At 45.8% G+C, this 16160-nt stretch overlaps 1 protein-coding gene across 7 annotated transcripts in view; it reads left to right on the top strand.

The window, feature by feature from the left end:
- NTRK2 (neurotrophic receptor tyrosine kinase 2) overlaps positions 1-16160 on the top strand; it is a 337321-nt gene that overhangs the window by 719 nt on the left and 320442 nt on the right. For 5 of the 7 annotated variants that reach the window (XM_029919708.1, XM_029919710.1, XM_029919711.1 and 2 more), the window contains exons 2-4: positions 70-190; positions 454-677; positions 1142-1715. In XM_029919708.1, coding sequence (XP_029775568.1) covers positions 1504-1715 — 212 coding nt within the window. In that variant the 5' untranslated portion in view covers positions 70-190; positions 454-677; positions 1142-1503. The remainder of the gene's footprint in view (positions 1-69; positions 191-453; positions 678-1141; positions 1716-16160) is intronic. The other 2 variants (XM_029919707.1, XM_029919706.1) reach the window with 2 other exon arrangements.

Here is a 16160-nt window from a genome sequence, read left to right as displayed (position 1 = left end):
AAAGGAGAACGCAGCGGGGAGGGAGAAGGGAGGGTGGATTCCTATAATAAGAATCAGCGCATTTTTCAGAGCTGAACCGAACCCGGTTTCCATTTCAAAAAAGGAGACAGCCTCTACTGCGATTGTAGAAGAGACCGCGGTGTGAATTAGGGAAGAGAGGCTTCGAGCGGTGGAACGGTCCATCTCCGAGGTACCTTATCTCAATGCACACACACACACACACACACACACACACACACACACACACAGGCGCGCGCGTCTACCCGGCCAGGATGTGTGCGTGTGTGCGCGTGTATGAACTCCCACATGCTGCTGCTGTCTGCTCCTGGCCAGTGGCACCGATGCTTCCCTCCTCCTCGCTCGCCCCCAGATTCCCCTCCCCTCCCTGTTGCTTTTGTCTGGAGGGTGTTATGGGTTTGTGTGTGTATGAGCGTGTGTGTTTTTGGATTTCAGACTAATTTTCTGGAGTTTCTGCCCCTGCTCTGCGTCAGCCCTCACGTCACTTCGCCAGCAGTAGCAGAGGCGGCGGCGGCGGCGGCGGCGGCGGCGGCTCCCGGAATTGGGTTGGAGCAGGAGCCTCGTTCGCTCCTTCGCTCGCGCTCTCCGCGCTCAGTGCCCGGCGGCAGGAGGAGCCTGCACCCAGGCGCCGCCGGCGGGCGGTAGGCGCCGGAGCCCGGGTGAGCAGCGCGGACAGTGCCCTCCGGCGTCACGGCCCTCGCTGTCCCCCCGGGGCTGCCGCGGAGGCTCCCCAGGTGGGACGCGCCGCGCCACCTGCCCGCGCCCCCTGCGCCCGGCGGCCGTGGCGGATTCTGCAGCATCATTGGGGGCCCCGTCGCGGAGCCATCGCGGCCGGCAGTCTCCGCGTCCCCAATTAAAGGGTCCTTCACCCGGCCTGTGCCATGGAATCCTGTCTCGGGAACCCTTGCCCTATCTCCCCTCCCTCGACCTCAGGCTTGGAGAGAGGGGGAGGCACATCGGTGGCCCAGGCGGCGTCAGTGCCATCGAGGGGCAAGTTTATTTCTGGGGCTGGAGCTGGGCATCTATTCATCCACAGCCCTCTGGCTGGGGTCGGGGTGGGGGTGCTGCGAGCGCGCCGTAAGGGGTCCTGCCCTCCGTCTTACGAGTGTCTGTTTGTCCTCAGCCCCGAGGTGCGTCCCGGATCCCAGTGCGCGTCTAGCAAGAAGCCTGCGTCCCGGGGAGTGCCGGCAGCGCCGCCGGCCGGTGCTCGGCGCGCCAGGCCATGCAGCGGCGGCCGCGGCGGAGCTCCGAGCGGCGGTAGCGCCCCCTGTGAGGCGTCCGGAGATGCCCCGGCCACTGTGAACTGTGCCGCCCGCCAGGACACGCTCAGCCCCGGACACTGTCGGTTCTGCGCGCCTGCTACAAGCACCGGGGCCAGGGAGCGGTGAGCGCGGCGTAGGCAGTGGAGCAGGGGCAGGGGAAGCCGGCCAGTGCAGCTCGGGGACACGTACTCAGTCTGACTCGGGCTGGCACTGGCGGCTAGGGATGTCGTCCTGGACGAGGTGGCATGGACCCGCCATGGCGCGGCTCTGGGGCTTCTGCTGGCTGGTCGTGGGCTTCTGGAGGGCCGCTCTCGCCTGTCCCACGTCCTGCAAGTGCACCGCCTCTCGGATCTGGTGCAGCGACCCTTCTCCGGGCATCGTGGCGTTTCCGAGATTGGATCCTAATAGCGCGGACCCTGAGAACATCACTGAAATGTGAGTTTCTGGTGCGCTTTCTCCTTCCTTCTCCCCTGGTCCCTCGGGCTGGGGCTGCTGGCCAGGCGTGTTTGTCCAGGGCACGGATGTTGTCTCAAGTCCGGAGAGAACTCAGACATCCGAGACGCAGGGCTGGACCATCTGCCACTCACCTCTTTCTCTGGCTTGGGGCTGCTAACGTGGGGAGAAGTGGACAGTTGAAAATAAGTTTTAAGTATACTGTATGTGTCAATAACATAAATGTGTATATTCTTTGCGAGAAGGGATTCTAAGTCTTGCTGGGTGTGCTTTATAGGCTTTGCGTATCCAAGAACTTAGTTTTGGACATTTTTGTTTCACAAGGTACTATGTGTTATCTAGTATTAAGAGAAGTTCCAGTAATATTTACTAGAAGGGAGGTTAAAAATAATGAACTTCTTGAAATCTGTTAAAGGAGCTCAGAGTCGCCTCCTTAAATTCTTTCTGTGAGGTTTGGAGTTCGCCAAGTTCCTTGTTCATTTTATATATCAGATATTGCTTAGGAGATGGCCTCCAGAGCTGGCCTTGAAAATGGTCGGTAAGAGGAGAAGTTCTTGAGTGTTGAAATGTACTCTCTTGAAAGAGAAAATGTGCTCATGGGAAGCCTAAAAGCCTGGTCTGATGTAATTTGGACCTGACTTCCCAGAGATAACATTTTGAGACCGTTTGCATTATAAATCTTAATTGCCCTTTGAATAGTATCCCAAGACTAGGTGGGATGATAAAACAGGATGTATATAGTACTCTGGGCCAGACCCCTGTGTCCCTGGAAATGTCTGAGCTTGCCCGGGTCTGGTGGGGAAGCAGAACTGTGTACTTAGGTCCTCCCTGTGGCAAGTCCATTACCAAATGGGGATTCACCAGTGCCTTCTCCAGCATTTCCCTGTCACCTCTCCCGAGGTGTATCTTCCCCCACTCAGCACTTGGCCATTACCTGCATCTCACTGGCTCACTGGCGTGGGGTTTTATTCACCTGTGTAGGGGATAGTAAGGCAAAGTTTCTCCCAGTTTTCCTTATGGTGTGTTCGATGCTAAGATAGGCAGCCCTGAAAGTAGGGCTTGGGCTGTGGCCTTCCGGTTGGCGAGTGCGCATGCTTTTTTTCCCTCCCCAGAAAACGCACGCCTGGTTTCTGCCAACGTAGTTGACCGAGATAACCTGTTTTTTAATGTAAGTAAGAGACCTTCCTGGCCTCTGTTGTTCGTTCCGCTGGTGGTGCTCATGTTAGAAGGCTCGGGCAGAAGGAAATGGCAACAGCACAGAGGGGAATGTGCAGGCCTAGCAGAGCTGAGATGTGCTGGAAGCAAGGAACTGTCAGGCTTCATCCAGGAGGCTGGGATTTTTTTTTTTTTTTTTTTTTTTTTGGCAAGGATCGGAGCAGGCAGTGTCAGAGAGGGAGGGTGTGTAGGGCCCCAACTGTGCGGCCCTGGTTGGCCTGGTCAAAGTGTCTGTGGCCTTTTATCAGGATCTGTATCTTTTTCATGAGATGGGATGTCAGTAGTCAGATGGGGGAAGCCATATGGAATTCAGAGCCCTTCGGACTATTTTGAGACCAGGAGGTCTGTGCCTTTAGACCGGCAGACGTCTTGTTTTGTTGTTTTTAAATTCTGTATTACATGATGCATGTATAATGAAGGAGGAAATGAGATAGGGCCAATCATGTTCACTGTAACATTTTTTTTCCACTTTAATATTTTTAAAGCCATCATCAGAGAAGAGGAAAATAAAACTCTCTTTACATTAAAAAAATACCCTTTTAAACCTTCGTGGTCTTGGCTGCCTGGTACTTATGAAATCAATAGATTTGAGTTGAGCTTTCTTATATCAGTTCTCATAATTGCTAATTACTGTTGTTCCTTTTATAGCTGATGGCAGGTTCCTATTTTCCGGCTTAAAAAATGGATTCTTTTTTTTTTTTAATTTACTGAAGTGTTTGTCAGTTATTCATTCAGTGGCACTCCTCCTTTCTACTGTTACTGTTTTTTTTTTTTTTTTCTTTTGATGTGAAAATCCATTGAGAGTGAGTTGGGAAATGTATAGGGTGAGTGTTTGGGATGGGGGGTTTACGTTCCTTAGTGACAATAATGGGGCTGGTGGATGTGAGTTCTCAGAAAAAGTCCCTGTCTCAGCTCTGTCCCTCAGGATTTTTGGAGCCCAGCCAGGTTGTGCCCTGTTGTCCTGTAAAATGTATCGAAACCCTTGTTTGGAAAGCACTTCTTACAGTTATTTTGGATTCTGCTGGTTTGGTATCAAAATGACACCAGTGGATGGGCTTGTTGAACTTCTGTCCATATAGACACCATCTGGCTCTTTTTCTTACAGATTAATATTTGCTTGAATAGCTTTTAGATCCCTGGCCAGTGGGTAGCGGCTACAGTTGGTACCAAATTACACATTTTTTTTTTTACTTTGTTATTAGACCCAATGGTATTCCTGACTTTAACCAGTTCAATGGTGCTTAGCTGAAAGGTAATGCTTCTAGTTTTTAAATAGGAAAGATGTAAGTAAACTGTAGTTCGAACTTGCTGAAGCAACAGCTTACTGTATCACTTAAAATGGTACATCACTTAATATCTTTATATTTGGGGAAAAGTACCCCACTGTGCTTTTTAGGGTTCAGAGATAGCCCAAGGTAGAACATTCTAAAACCACATGCATAGACGAATCCAGAGGTGGGCTATTACTTTTTGTTTCTACGTGCGTGTTTTAGGCCAACCTGACGTTTTGCTTTAGAGTCACTGTTTGAGCCTATTTTATCAAAAATTATCCTAGCTTATCTGTCTCCTCCTCTTTACCCACCAGCATGATACCTAGATCTCTCTCTCTGTCTGTAGACATGCATCATACCCATCCAGCTTCACACTGCTGCTAGGTGCCAGCTTCTCTTACTCGAAGATAGTTATCCCACAGCAGTGCTAAATTAAATTTACAAACAATACCGTTGCCACAAAGAAGTGGAATTCAAGAGTAAAGCCTATTGTTGGAATTATGTAACTGACCACTGAGTTCTCTGTAGCATCGCCATAATGCACTGTAACTAACATGAAATTTACCATCTTAATCATTTTTAAGTGTAACATTCAGTAGTGTCAAAAGTTAAGTATATTTACATGGTTGTGAAAGGGGATATGCATTTTTATATCGCTTATATTTTATGAAGATCAGTGATGGCTTTGAATTTCTTAGGTGGTAGTTTCTGATTTGGGGGTCATATTTGGAGACGAGTCTAATATTTTTTCTCTCAGCGCAACATAAATAGAATTTGCAGCTTCTGCCACCAGAGCCTCGATGTGCAATAAATTGTTGGCTTGGTTTGGCGACTGTAATGTTACGTCATTAATACATTGATTTTGGCCCCCTCACCTTAGTAAGCTTTTCCACTGCAATTAATTGCACTAAAAACAAGTATCCTGGCATTCGTAAGGATTCAGAGAAAGGCATTCGTTTTTATTAGTCTGATGTTTACCTCTCAGCCCCTCCGCTGGGAGTTCTAGAACTTTGGATTGTGTTTTCTGTGCATTTAAGAACCACGGAATAAGTTCTGAGTGTGGTTACATAAGCCACACTGGACCTGTTAATAAATAAGGCATTCTAATTTACATCATTCATTATTTAACACAACTTGCAGGCAGCAGTTGAAAACACACTGTCTTCCCAGTGAGGGTATTTACAGACTTCAGCTCCACATGACCATGTGAAGGCTTCTTGGTTTCATATCTTGAGTCTCTGCATTAAGGAGGTTTTCCTTACATTGGATAAAACAATCGAAAAGCCCCTCGACCCTCCTGACCCTGCTTTCTCCCCCTTCTCCCCCGCATCACCTCTCATTGACTACACAGGAAAATGTGTTTGATTTTTTTTTTTCATCTCTGAAAAGTGATATTTCCTTATGGGAATTCAGAGTACTAGAGTGAAGGGAAGGGCCTGGGTTGTGTGTTATTACAAGCAAGTAATGGGAAGTTGAGATAATGTGGTCACAGTTCCCCAGAGCTGAGCTTAGTTCTGTTTAAAATCTTTCACTGTTTCTATCCCATAAACCTCTGTTTGTGTCTGCTTCAATATTCCCTTGTAAAGACGTTTTCTAAGCTGAAAAGTTGGCCGGACAGCTGAGAATTGAGGTCTCTTTCTCCCTAGGAACATTCTGTATGATCTCTTTGACTATATCTGGGTCGTCGGAGTATAAAACCTAGAGTTTTTTTTGTTCAGCTGGGGAAGGGGAATTCCTTTCCTTTTTTTTTTGTTTTTTTTTTTTTGTTCTTTTCCTTTCTGTGTGTTTCTGTTTCTGTGTTTGTTTTTGATTTCTTTTTTTTCTTTTTTTTTTTTTTTTTTGCCTTTAGTACGAAACAAGTGTCCCATTCTAACTCATTGCTCATCTTGGCTGTTAAGGAAAGAAACACTATTAAACCATTAGTGGATGCTACACCCTGACGTTCAAGCCTCCAGACTAACTTACCACTTCTCTAGAGAGCTTCTTGTAACTTCAAACACCATAGGGTGGAATGTGGCATTGAACTTGCTGCCCCTTGGTGCGATGTCAGGTTCTGGCTCCTCTTGATGGATATTTACAAATCCACTGGATGATTTTTTGGGAGGGACATTTAGGAGGACACACGGTTTACTCATCTGGTGCATGTGAGAGAGAGAAAGGCAGAGGAAAAAACGGAACCTTGGGTTAAGAGCCAATTGACCCTTTTGATAATCTACTTGGTCTAACTGGTTTAAAACACAAATCCCACTCCCAGGTGGCAGAGGGCTGAGCCCCTTAGTGGCCTGGTAATTTTCACTCTACATTTGATTGCTGATCGATCTCCATTAAAGAAGGCAAAGATCTCACATAATCAGGGTGCCTTCTTATCACTTTGGTCTCTGGGCTGTTGAAGGGACTGGGAAGTCAGTAAATATTGATCTGGAAGATGAAGGAGTAAGAGCTTGTGAGGGTTATAAGCCTGGGAAGAAAAGTCATGCATGGGTACTGAGTTTACCTGTTTTTTTTTTTTTTTTTTTTTTAAAAGACCTAGATGTCACAGAGAGTTGGAGTCAGGAGTGGCCTGATCTTGAAGCAGCCCCTTGCTAGCTGGGCTTAAGCCTATCACATATAAACTTAGGGCTTTGGAGTCCGTGCTCAGACAGGTGTCTCCTGCCTCTGAAGGTCATAAAGCTTCAGTGGCAGAGATAATGTGGTTTATACATGGGTTATGAAGTGAAGGATCATGTGAGAATCTGATGACCTTTGGTGACCATGTTGCATGCACATGTGTTTGCTGTCTGCTCTCTTGATTCCCCAAAGCATGCCTCTTTAAATTTAATCCGCTAATAAGATGGGTGGCATGTTAGTGACCAGCTGCTGAGTCCAACGTCACACGCAGGGTCACTTAAAATTGGTATCACAGAAGGAGAAAGGTCCCAGAGGCCTCTGCTCTGGCCCTCTGAACACACACCATACCAGTGAAGAGTCTAAGGCCATGAAAAGTTAAAGGAAATGTGGGTCCAGAAGCACCTTCTCCCAGCATCCAAAGGAAGCACCGTGGCCTTTACTTTGGTGGACCTCCCTTCTCTTCTGCACCCTTGGACTGAACCTAACCCCAGCCCACCATCTGAGATGCGTCACAGATGTGAAGACAAGAGTAGTCTAGCCAAGTCTGTGCAAGGCTGTCTCTACCAGAGACAAAGCAGTTAACAAGTGCATGAGCTGTTGATCGCAAAGCAATGGCCTTGTTTTCACATGGGAAGAAATGTGCTTTTTGTTTGGATTACCATGTTTTTGTTTTTGTCTTTGGTTTTTACACGTCAAGCCTTCCTCTTCTCTAAGAGGTTCATACACCAGAGTCCAGCTGCAGAGAAGAGCCGGCAGCCATGAGGGATGCTCCCCCTGTGGCTGTTGGACCACCTTGGCAGGTTGGGTGTGGAGGGAGGGCAGAGCAGATCCAGCAGAATGAAAGGTGCTGCTCCAGGAGTCTTTGCCACAGTCAAGGGTGGTTATGTAAGTGGAGGACCCCACAGCCCTTTAGGCAAAGTCTGTCTTAGCTCCTGTGAATGACCTGTGGCCAGAGCATCCTTATTCTTTCCTGACTTCTGTTTTGCCCCTGACTCCTCTTTGCCCCAAGATTGATGGCTGAGCTCAATGACTGAGCTGTTGAGCAAGGTTAAGGATTGTTGACTCACATCTAGAATTCATTCTGCTACCATTTTGTATGTTGTCCATGGCCTGCACGGAGACATGGCTCTGGATTCAAGCAAGGCTTCTCTCCAGGGACCTGGAGGGCTCCCTCCAGGTATCTGCTTATTTAGGTTTACAACTTCACTCTGAAGTAAGAGAGAAGGTCTTGAGAGCCTCGGAGGGACTGTCAAGTTGATTGGCTTGTCCAGGGCTCTCTGGTGGAGCAGAGCAGAATTCGGGATAGAACTCTAACCAGTGTCTCCCTTAGGCTCTGTCTGCTCAGCCCCACTTGCCCCAGTTTGGCGTCAAGAGCATAAGCAATTTCAAAGGAAGTGTAGAGATTCAAGCAAAAATTCCGCAAGTTAAAGGGCATGGAGTGGGGCTTCACCCCAAGTCTTTGTTTTGCCCTCCATCACCATCTCCACCTGCACCATGTGTTAGACTATCAAGACATCAATGATTTGTGTAGTCCTTGGACAGCATCTTCTAGTACAGAATAAAGATGATAATAATCACATACCACCTAGAGTGTCTTTTCTATTGCAGATAAAGACCTATTACTATTCCATACCCCACACTTTTCTAAAATGTTCATATCCAGTCAATCCTCAGGACACACACACACACACACACACACACACACACACACGGACTCTACTTGGGTGTATGGGATGTGTCTATGATGATAAAGTGTATGTATAAAACTCTACCAGTTTGAATTGTAAAATTTTCCTGATAATTGAGGATTTACTTCCTTAAACCACCTAGACTCCTCCCCCCCCTTTTTCTGCTGAGATAGAACTGACATTTCAGGTTTCAGGTGTACAGCGTAAAGATTTGATAGTTGAATGTACTGTGAAGCGATCGCCACCATCAGGCTGGTTAACATCCATCACCACACAGTGTCATGCATATTTTTCTTGAGGGGAGAACTTTTAAGATCAGTTCCCTTAGTAACTTTCAAATACATGCTACAGTATTATTAACTATCGTCACCATGCTGTACATTACATCCCCAACCAGAGTTTTGATTTTGTTGTAATCATTCTGGATTTCTCTGGATGAGGACCTGAGTAAAGTACTGAGTGTTAGTTCTTTGATTCCACTGGCCAGAGACCCACTGCGTCTCTCCTCTGCGATCAGTTCTCCACATTAAATCATCAACAAGGCGTTTTAGGACAATTGCTGCAAGAGTGTAGTTTAAATCAAAAGACAGTGGAAGTTTGGTTTTTAGCCTCTGAAACAGAGTGCAGTCTAAAAAGGTGGGCTCTTCTAAACTTCGGTTTTTGTCACCAAAGTGGTGACATGTCTGGTACATGTGCCGCAGAGTCCCTTCCTGTGCCGGAATTCTCTGACTGGTGCTCACTCGCTTCCCATCTCGGGTCTTGGTTTTACTCTTGTGTGTGGCAGAGAGGGAGCTTACTGGGATGGTCTCTGTGTGCTTGGACAGGCATGAGACATTTCTAGTCTGCTCTTGGGTTCACTCCACGGTGCCTCAGCTGACGCCCCAGTCTCAGGGTTGTGGAAGATTTTGTGCCTGGATTGTTTGCCTTGCACTTTTTGCTTGGGCTTTCCCCTCCCCGCCTCCCTTGTCACTCTTCTTTCTTCTTCTGTTTCTGGTGGTGCTTCTCATTTCCATCCCCACTGCTGCCAACACCCACAAGCACACACACATACACACACTCACATGCACATACACACACTCAGGCAGGCACCTGGCTGCGAGCCCTTTTAATGGACTGCGAAGAAATCCTGGGTTGCAGGGCCTGTGGGCAGACTGTCACCATTTCGACTGAACCTGGCTTGACAAGCTTCATGCCGCCAAGAGGTGGCAGCTTGCAGGTACTGGGATAACCGGAAGGAGCCGGAGGCGACGAGATGGGGTTTGAGTTTCAGATCCACGTTCTCTTGTCCTGTGTGGGGAGCAGAGGAAATCAGAACAAGCATGTAAAGGGCTGGTGTTCTGATCAGACATGAACATGTGGACTCATTGATGCAATTACTGAAAAGTACAGGGGGGCAGTATATGCTGAGTAAGTTGTCCCCGGTGGAGGGAAAATCATCTTTACCTTCTTACCCCTCTCTACCCATGTGCCACGCTGTGCTGGTGTGGTCTTTCTAAAATGCTGATCTCATTATGTCACAACTTTTTTTTTTTAGTTTTTAAAGTTTATATATTTTGAGAGACAGAGAGAGAGCACACACACACAAGCAGGAGAGGGGCAGAGAGAGAGGGAGAGACAGAATCCCAAGCAGGCCCCAGGCTGTCAGCACAGAGCCTAACATGGGGCTCAAACTCACGAAACATGAGATCATGACCAGAGCTGAAAGCTAAAGTTAGACAGACACTTAACCGACTGAGCCACCCCGGTTCCCCTATGTCACGGCTTCTAATTGCCCTGTGGTTCCTCATGCCTCTTAAAGACCAAGTTGGTTGTTTTTGATTTGTTTTTTGTAAGTCCCCCAAAAAACAAATGCCAATCCAGATCGTCATTACCTTGCTATATAATAAGGCAGATTGCAATCCTGTGGACTCAAATACACAGATCAGCATCACGTTGTTTTTAACACCAGTAGATCTGTAAAGGAGTACAAATTATAACTGGAAGCTTGTTTGGTGATCTTGGAATTGGAGCAAAGGCACTTAATTCTGCATTTAAAATGTTAAATGGCATTAAGCTAAGCTTGCCCAAGGCATCCATCTCCGTAATGGGAGAACCTTCACAAAGGGAATGCAGAACTTGAAGTACTTTGGCCAGGACCTGTGTCCCCTGGATGGACACTCCTTTTTCTCTCCTTCATTTACTACCCAGCACCAATTCTGAGTGACACATTCTTTCTTTGGAAAGGTTAGTGCTTTCAGCCAAGCTTGCTCAAGCTGGGAACCATTCAGATTCCTTAAAATGGTTTTTACATATCTTTTCTCCAAAATGCACTAACTTTTTTGTATGAAATTTTATTAGTAATTAGCTCTTTTTTTTTAAAGTTTATATACTTATTTTGAAAGAGAGAAAGAGAGCATGAGTGGGGCAGAGGCAGAGAGAGAGAGAGAGAGAGAGAGAGAATCCCAAGCAGATTTGCACTGTCAGCACACAGCCCCATGCGGGGCTCAATCTCAGGAACCTTGAGAACTGTGCCAAGCTCAAGAGTTGGAATCTTAACTCACCGAGCCCCCCAGGCACTCCAGGAATTAGCTTTTTTTTAAAAAAAAAAAGTTAATTTTTTTTTGAGAGAGAGAGAGACAGAGGATGAGTAGGGAAGGAGCAGAGAGAGAGAGGGAGACACAGAATCAGAAGCAGGCTCTAGGCTCTGAGCTGTCAGCACAGAGCCTGATGTGGGACTCGAACTCACAATCCATGAGATCATGACCTGAGCTGAAGTTGGACATCCAGCCGACCTAGCCACACAGGCTCCCAAATTAACTTTTTTAAAGTAATCTTTGAACGTGATAAGAAATGCAATCAGTACAGAGAAGTATGTGGTGAAACGTGAGTCTTCTGCTGTGGACTCCAAGCCTCTGTTCTCTCAGCTTCCAGAAAGAGTCTCCTCACATACATGAGTGCATATATATGTCGTTTTTATTTATACACAGATGAAGGCATGCTCTCTCTACCTACTGTTCTGCATGTTGGTGTTTATTTACTTAACGCTGTATCTTGAAATGTTTCTGGATCAGCACATGCGCACCAGTCTTGTTTTTCTCACAGGGACACTGTGATCCGATGAACGAATAGGCTGTTCTTTACAGCACCAGCCTCCTTTTGAACAACCTTGTCTACAACTTCTTTTTTTTTTTTTTAATTTTTTTTCGGTCTTTATTTTATTTTGAGAGAGAGAGAGAGAGAGAGAGACAGAGACAGAGACAGAGACAGAGAGTAAGCAGGGGAGGGGCAGAGAGAGAGAGAGAGAAACAGAATCAGAAGCAAGCTCCAGGCTCTGAGCTGTCAGCATAGAGCCCGACATGGGGCTCAAACCCACAGACTGTGAGATCATGATCTGAACTGAAGTCAGATGCTTAATCGACTGAGCCTCCCAGGTGCCCCGTCTACAACTTCTTGTACACATGCATGATTTTATCGATAGGAAAATTCCTTGACTTTGAATTGCAGGGACACTTGCAAGATAGATAATGGCCAAAGCGTCTTGCAAAGAGAGGGGACACCCTTTCATTCTGCAACACAAACTGGAGCCTGTTTTTCTATGCCTCGGCCAGTACTATTTGTTATCCAACCTTTTGACCTTTGTCAGGTCCTATGCCTGGGTAATAGTCTTCACCACTGTTTTATTTAGAAATTCTATAATCATGGGGCACCTGGGTGGCTCAGTCGGTTAAGCCTCCGGCTTCGGCTCAGGTCAGATCTCACGTTCGTGGGTTCGAGCCCCGCATCAGGCTCTGTGCTAACAGCTAGCTCAGAGCCTGGAGCCTGCTTCCAGTTCTGTGTCTCCTTCTCTCTCTGCCCCTCCCCCTCTCATGCTCTGTCTCGCTCTGTATTAAAAATAAATAAAGCATTACAAAAAAATTTAAAAAAAAATAAAAAAAAATGATCTAAGAAATTCTATAATCATGATCCAGATTGGAAGTCTTTTGACATGTATGTAAGTCCTTTGTATTTCCTTTTCAGTGAACTATGTTTGTCATATCTCTTAGCTATTTTCTTTTTCTATTCGGTGAGTGCCTTTCTCAACAAATGGATTCATAAGAGCTATTTGACAGAAATAAAATGTGTATGTTGTCTGATCTTTTGCTTGTCTTCTGATGTTGGGTTCCGGTATTTCTTCTTCTTCCTTGAGTAACACAATTAAAATTTTTTTTGTAGTGAAATTTATTATTTCCTTTATGGCTTCTATGTTGTAGGGTGGCTATAAGTTTTCCCCTCTCTGAGAGTATAAAATAACTCCATTTTGTCCTCCACTACTTTCATTACTTCATACTTTTATATTTAAAGCTTTGCTCCATCTGGATTTTCAAAATACAAGGAGAGAGGTAGCAAAAAAAATAGTTTCATTATTTTTTCAAGAGAGCTGATCAGCCAATCAGAGCTCTTGACTCTGTAGATTATATAATTCTACTGTTCCGTCCATAATGTCAACTGACAATTTGGGCCATTTGGGGATAGATCTTATTCTGTTAATCATCCTGGTTGTTTTTTATTACTAAACTTTTTATCTCCTAAAGCTTTATATTATTTTTTTTCTATTTGAAGTATTAGTCTCACGTGCTAATCTTCTTTCAGAATTTTCAGTTATTTTTGCATAATAATTTTTCCATAGGAATTGGAAGAATTGTTTGCCTAGCTCTCCCCACATTATCCTGGTGTTTTATATTATTATTATTTTTTAATTAAAAAAAATTTTTTTAAATTTATTTTTGATACACAGAGAGACAGAGCATGAGAGGGGGAGGGGCAGAGAGAGAAGGAGACACAGAACCGGAAGCAGGCTCCAGGCTCTGAGCTGGCTGTCAGCCCAGAGCCTGACACGGGGCTTGAACCCACGAATGTGAGATCTGACCTGAGCCGAAGTCGGCGGCTTAACTGACTGAGCCACCCAGGCACCCTGGTGTTTTATATTATTTTTTAAAGCTTATTTATTTATTTTGAGAGAGAGTGAGAGAGTGTCAGTGGGGGATGGGCATAGAGAGAGAGAATCCCAAGCAGGCTCCACACTGTCAGCACAGAGCCTGATGAAGGGCTCGAACTCATGAACCATGAAATCATGATCTGAGCCTAAATCACGAGTTGGATGCTTAACTGCCTGAGCCACCCAGGCACTCCCATACTGGTGTTTTAAATTAAGATAGCATTACGTTTATATATTTAAACAATTCTTAATGAGTCTTAAAAGCCCTGCTTCCTCCAATTCAAGGCTCTAGCCTCATTTCTTGCCTTTCCCTCTCTTCAGTGAGACAACCCAGCCTCTCTGGGCTTTCAGTTCCCCTAATGGATCTGTACTCCTACTTGACTCCTGGGCTTCACACCGGCCGGCCTCTGCCTAGAACACCTTCCCCCTGCCTTCTGTCTCTGGCTAAATTCCTCTGCCTCCCTGCCCCTGGGCTGTGTCACCACTGTGTGCTTTTAAAACCTCCTGGGTTCCCAACCCTAGAACGGGTCACTTAGCAACATAAATGCGTGCCTGGTTACCCTTCCATACACATCGGTAGAATATAAGTTGCATGAAGTGAGGACCCCGTGGAGCTTGGTCACGCTCTTCCCCAGCACCCAGCACCACACCCTAGACCCCCACATCATACACACACACATGGACACACACACGTGTGCGCTCCTCTACATAGCGATCCTTGAGAATTCCAAATAAGAGTATGTACTAGCTGTTCTTTGGGCTGTCAACAGGGAAATTCTAGACATGACTTTTTAAAGTCATCAGGTTAAGATGTTTGTTTAAATAAGAAACCTTTATGGAATTAAGTAGCACAACGTTGGTGCATGCACAGTAAAAAAAAATCAGTTCACTGTAGAGACATAGCACAGCTAGCTGGGAAGGAAGAAAGGTAAAGCTTTGGTGAGGGAGGCTTATCGTGTGTCCACCAGGAAGGAAGGACAGAGAAGAGACTGAGAGGATGTGGGCCAGTGGATGAGCCAAGAGGCAGGACAGGCCGCCTCAACACCAGTGGCAAATTCAGGGGAAAAGAATCATTCTAGGGACATCTGATCTCCAGCAAACAAATAGGCCTAATGAGAAAGATTTGTGCTTTTTCTGTTGTGTAATGGCTAATAATGGCCATCCCTGTGGTTCAATTGCACTTATCCCTGTGATGCATTTGTGGTGGGGGTTCACTTACAAAGCGATTCTGGTGTGAGATTGCAGATGTGATTTATCCTTCTTGGAGCATTGGAAGGTAGAGGTGTTCAATTTTCTTTCTTTTTAAAAGAAAAGTTTTTAATGTTTATTTTCAAAAGAGAGAGAGAGCATAGACAGGGACAGGTGGGGGGCGAGAGAGAGAGAGAGAGAGAGAGAGAGAGAGAGAGAGAGAAGAGAATCTGAAGCAGGCTCCAGGCTCTAAACTGTCAGCACAGAGCCTGATGCAGGGCTTGAACCCACGAACTGTGAGATCATGACCGGAGCTGAAGTTGGACACTTAACAGACTGAGCCACTCAGGTGCCCAGGACTGTTCATTTTTCTTAAAGAACTGCAGACATCAGGAGCATAAAAAGAGAATGTGCCGGGTCCAGTTTAATGTATCATCTGATATATGCACTTTTGCACCTTTGCAATCAAGGTGCATTGGGCTGATCCTGAGAACGTTTCATGGGGCTTCCTTTATATTTATGATAATTAACACTATCAGGCATCTTGAAATTTTGATAGTTGTTTGCAAAACTGATCATAAAACAACTGATAGACATATGAGATTGGGAGGCTTTTAAAAATAGACTGTGGGGAAGTATATAGGTGAACAGATTGTGTTGAATAATCCAAAAAGATAATTCCCCCTTGAGATAAATAACATCCATTTATTTATGTTTACACGATGCAGTATGTTCATAATATACATACAAATGAAAATAGTGTAGACTCCATGTGTACTTTGAAAGTTAAATTTTTAAAAAGGAAGGAGCCATTATGGAACCAACACATAATGTTTAACTCTCATGAGAAACGTCTTAGTTTTGGTTGAGTCACTGGCTTTCCTGGTAAGCCTGGGTGACCCTCTGGGATTTAACTTATTAGCCATTTCATTTATTCTTCCCAGAAATAGCTCTCTCACCAATCAAGAATGTCTTCCGATGCATGGAGGGCACTCTTGAGCCTTTGACTTTCGTCAGTCTACCCTAGAATCTGCCTTTACTCTCCTTTCATTGAATCTGGTATCTGTGTACAGCTCAGGGGACAATAGATATCCCGTTGACAGAGTCCTCTTTCCCAAGGATGGCTGGACTGGAAGTCAACATTGAACTGTTTGTACGTACATGTGTTGATTGACGGATCAATTCCTTCATTTATTTAGTCAATCAGTCAGTCAACAAATATGTTTTGAACATGTCCTCCCCACCAGATGTTTTTCTGGGTCCTGGGTAATGAGACTTAGGCCAGCTCCTCCATTTATGTGACCAGTTGAAAGGTACCGGTGGGGGTCCCCAGTCAGGTCACCCCCATCCTCCTCTCTTGAAGCCCTGTGGACAGTCTAGCCTCAGACAGTCAGAACTTCATCCACATGGGCACAGACAGCAGCCTCAGACCTCCCCCTCCCCCACACCTCTGTGCCTAGGGGTGAGTACACCCTCAGGAGGATAGACCTATGGAAAGGCCTGC

This window comes from Suricata suricatta, chromosome 13 (assembly GCF_006229205.1).
Source record: "Suricata suricatta isolate VVHF042 chromosome 13, meerkat_22Aug2017_6uvM2_HiC, whole genome shotgun sequence".
NCBI lineage: Eukaryota > Metazoa > Chordata > Mammalia > Carnivora > Herpestidae > Suricata > Suricata suricatta.
This window is presented reverse-complemented; position numbering and strand designations above follow the sequence as displayed.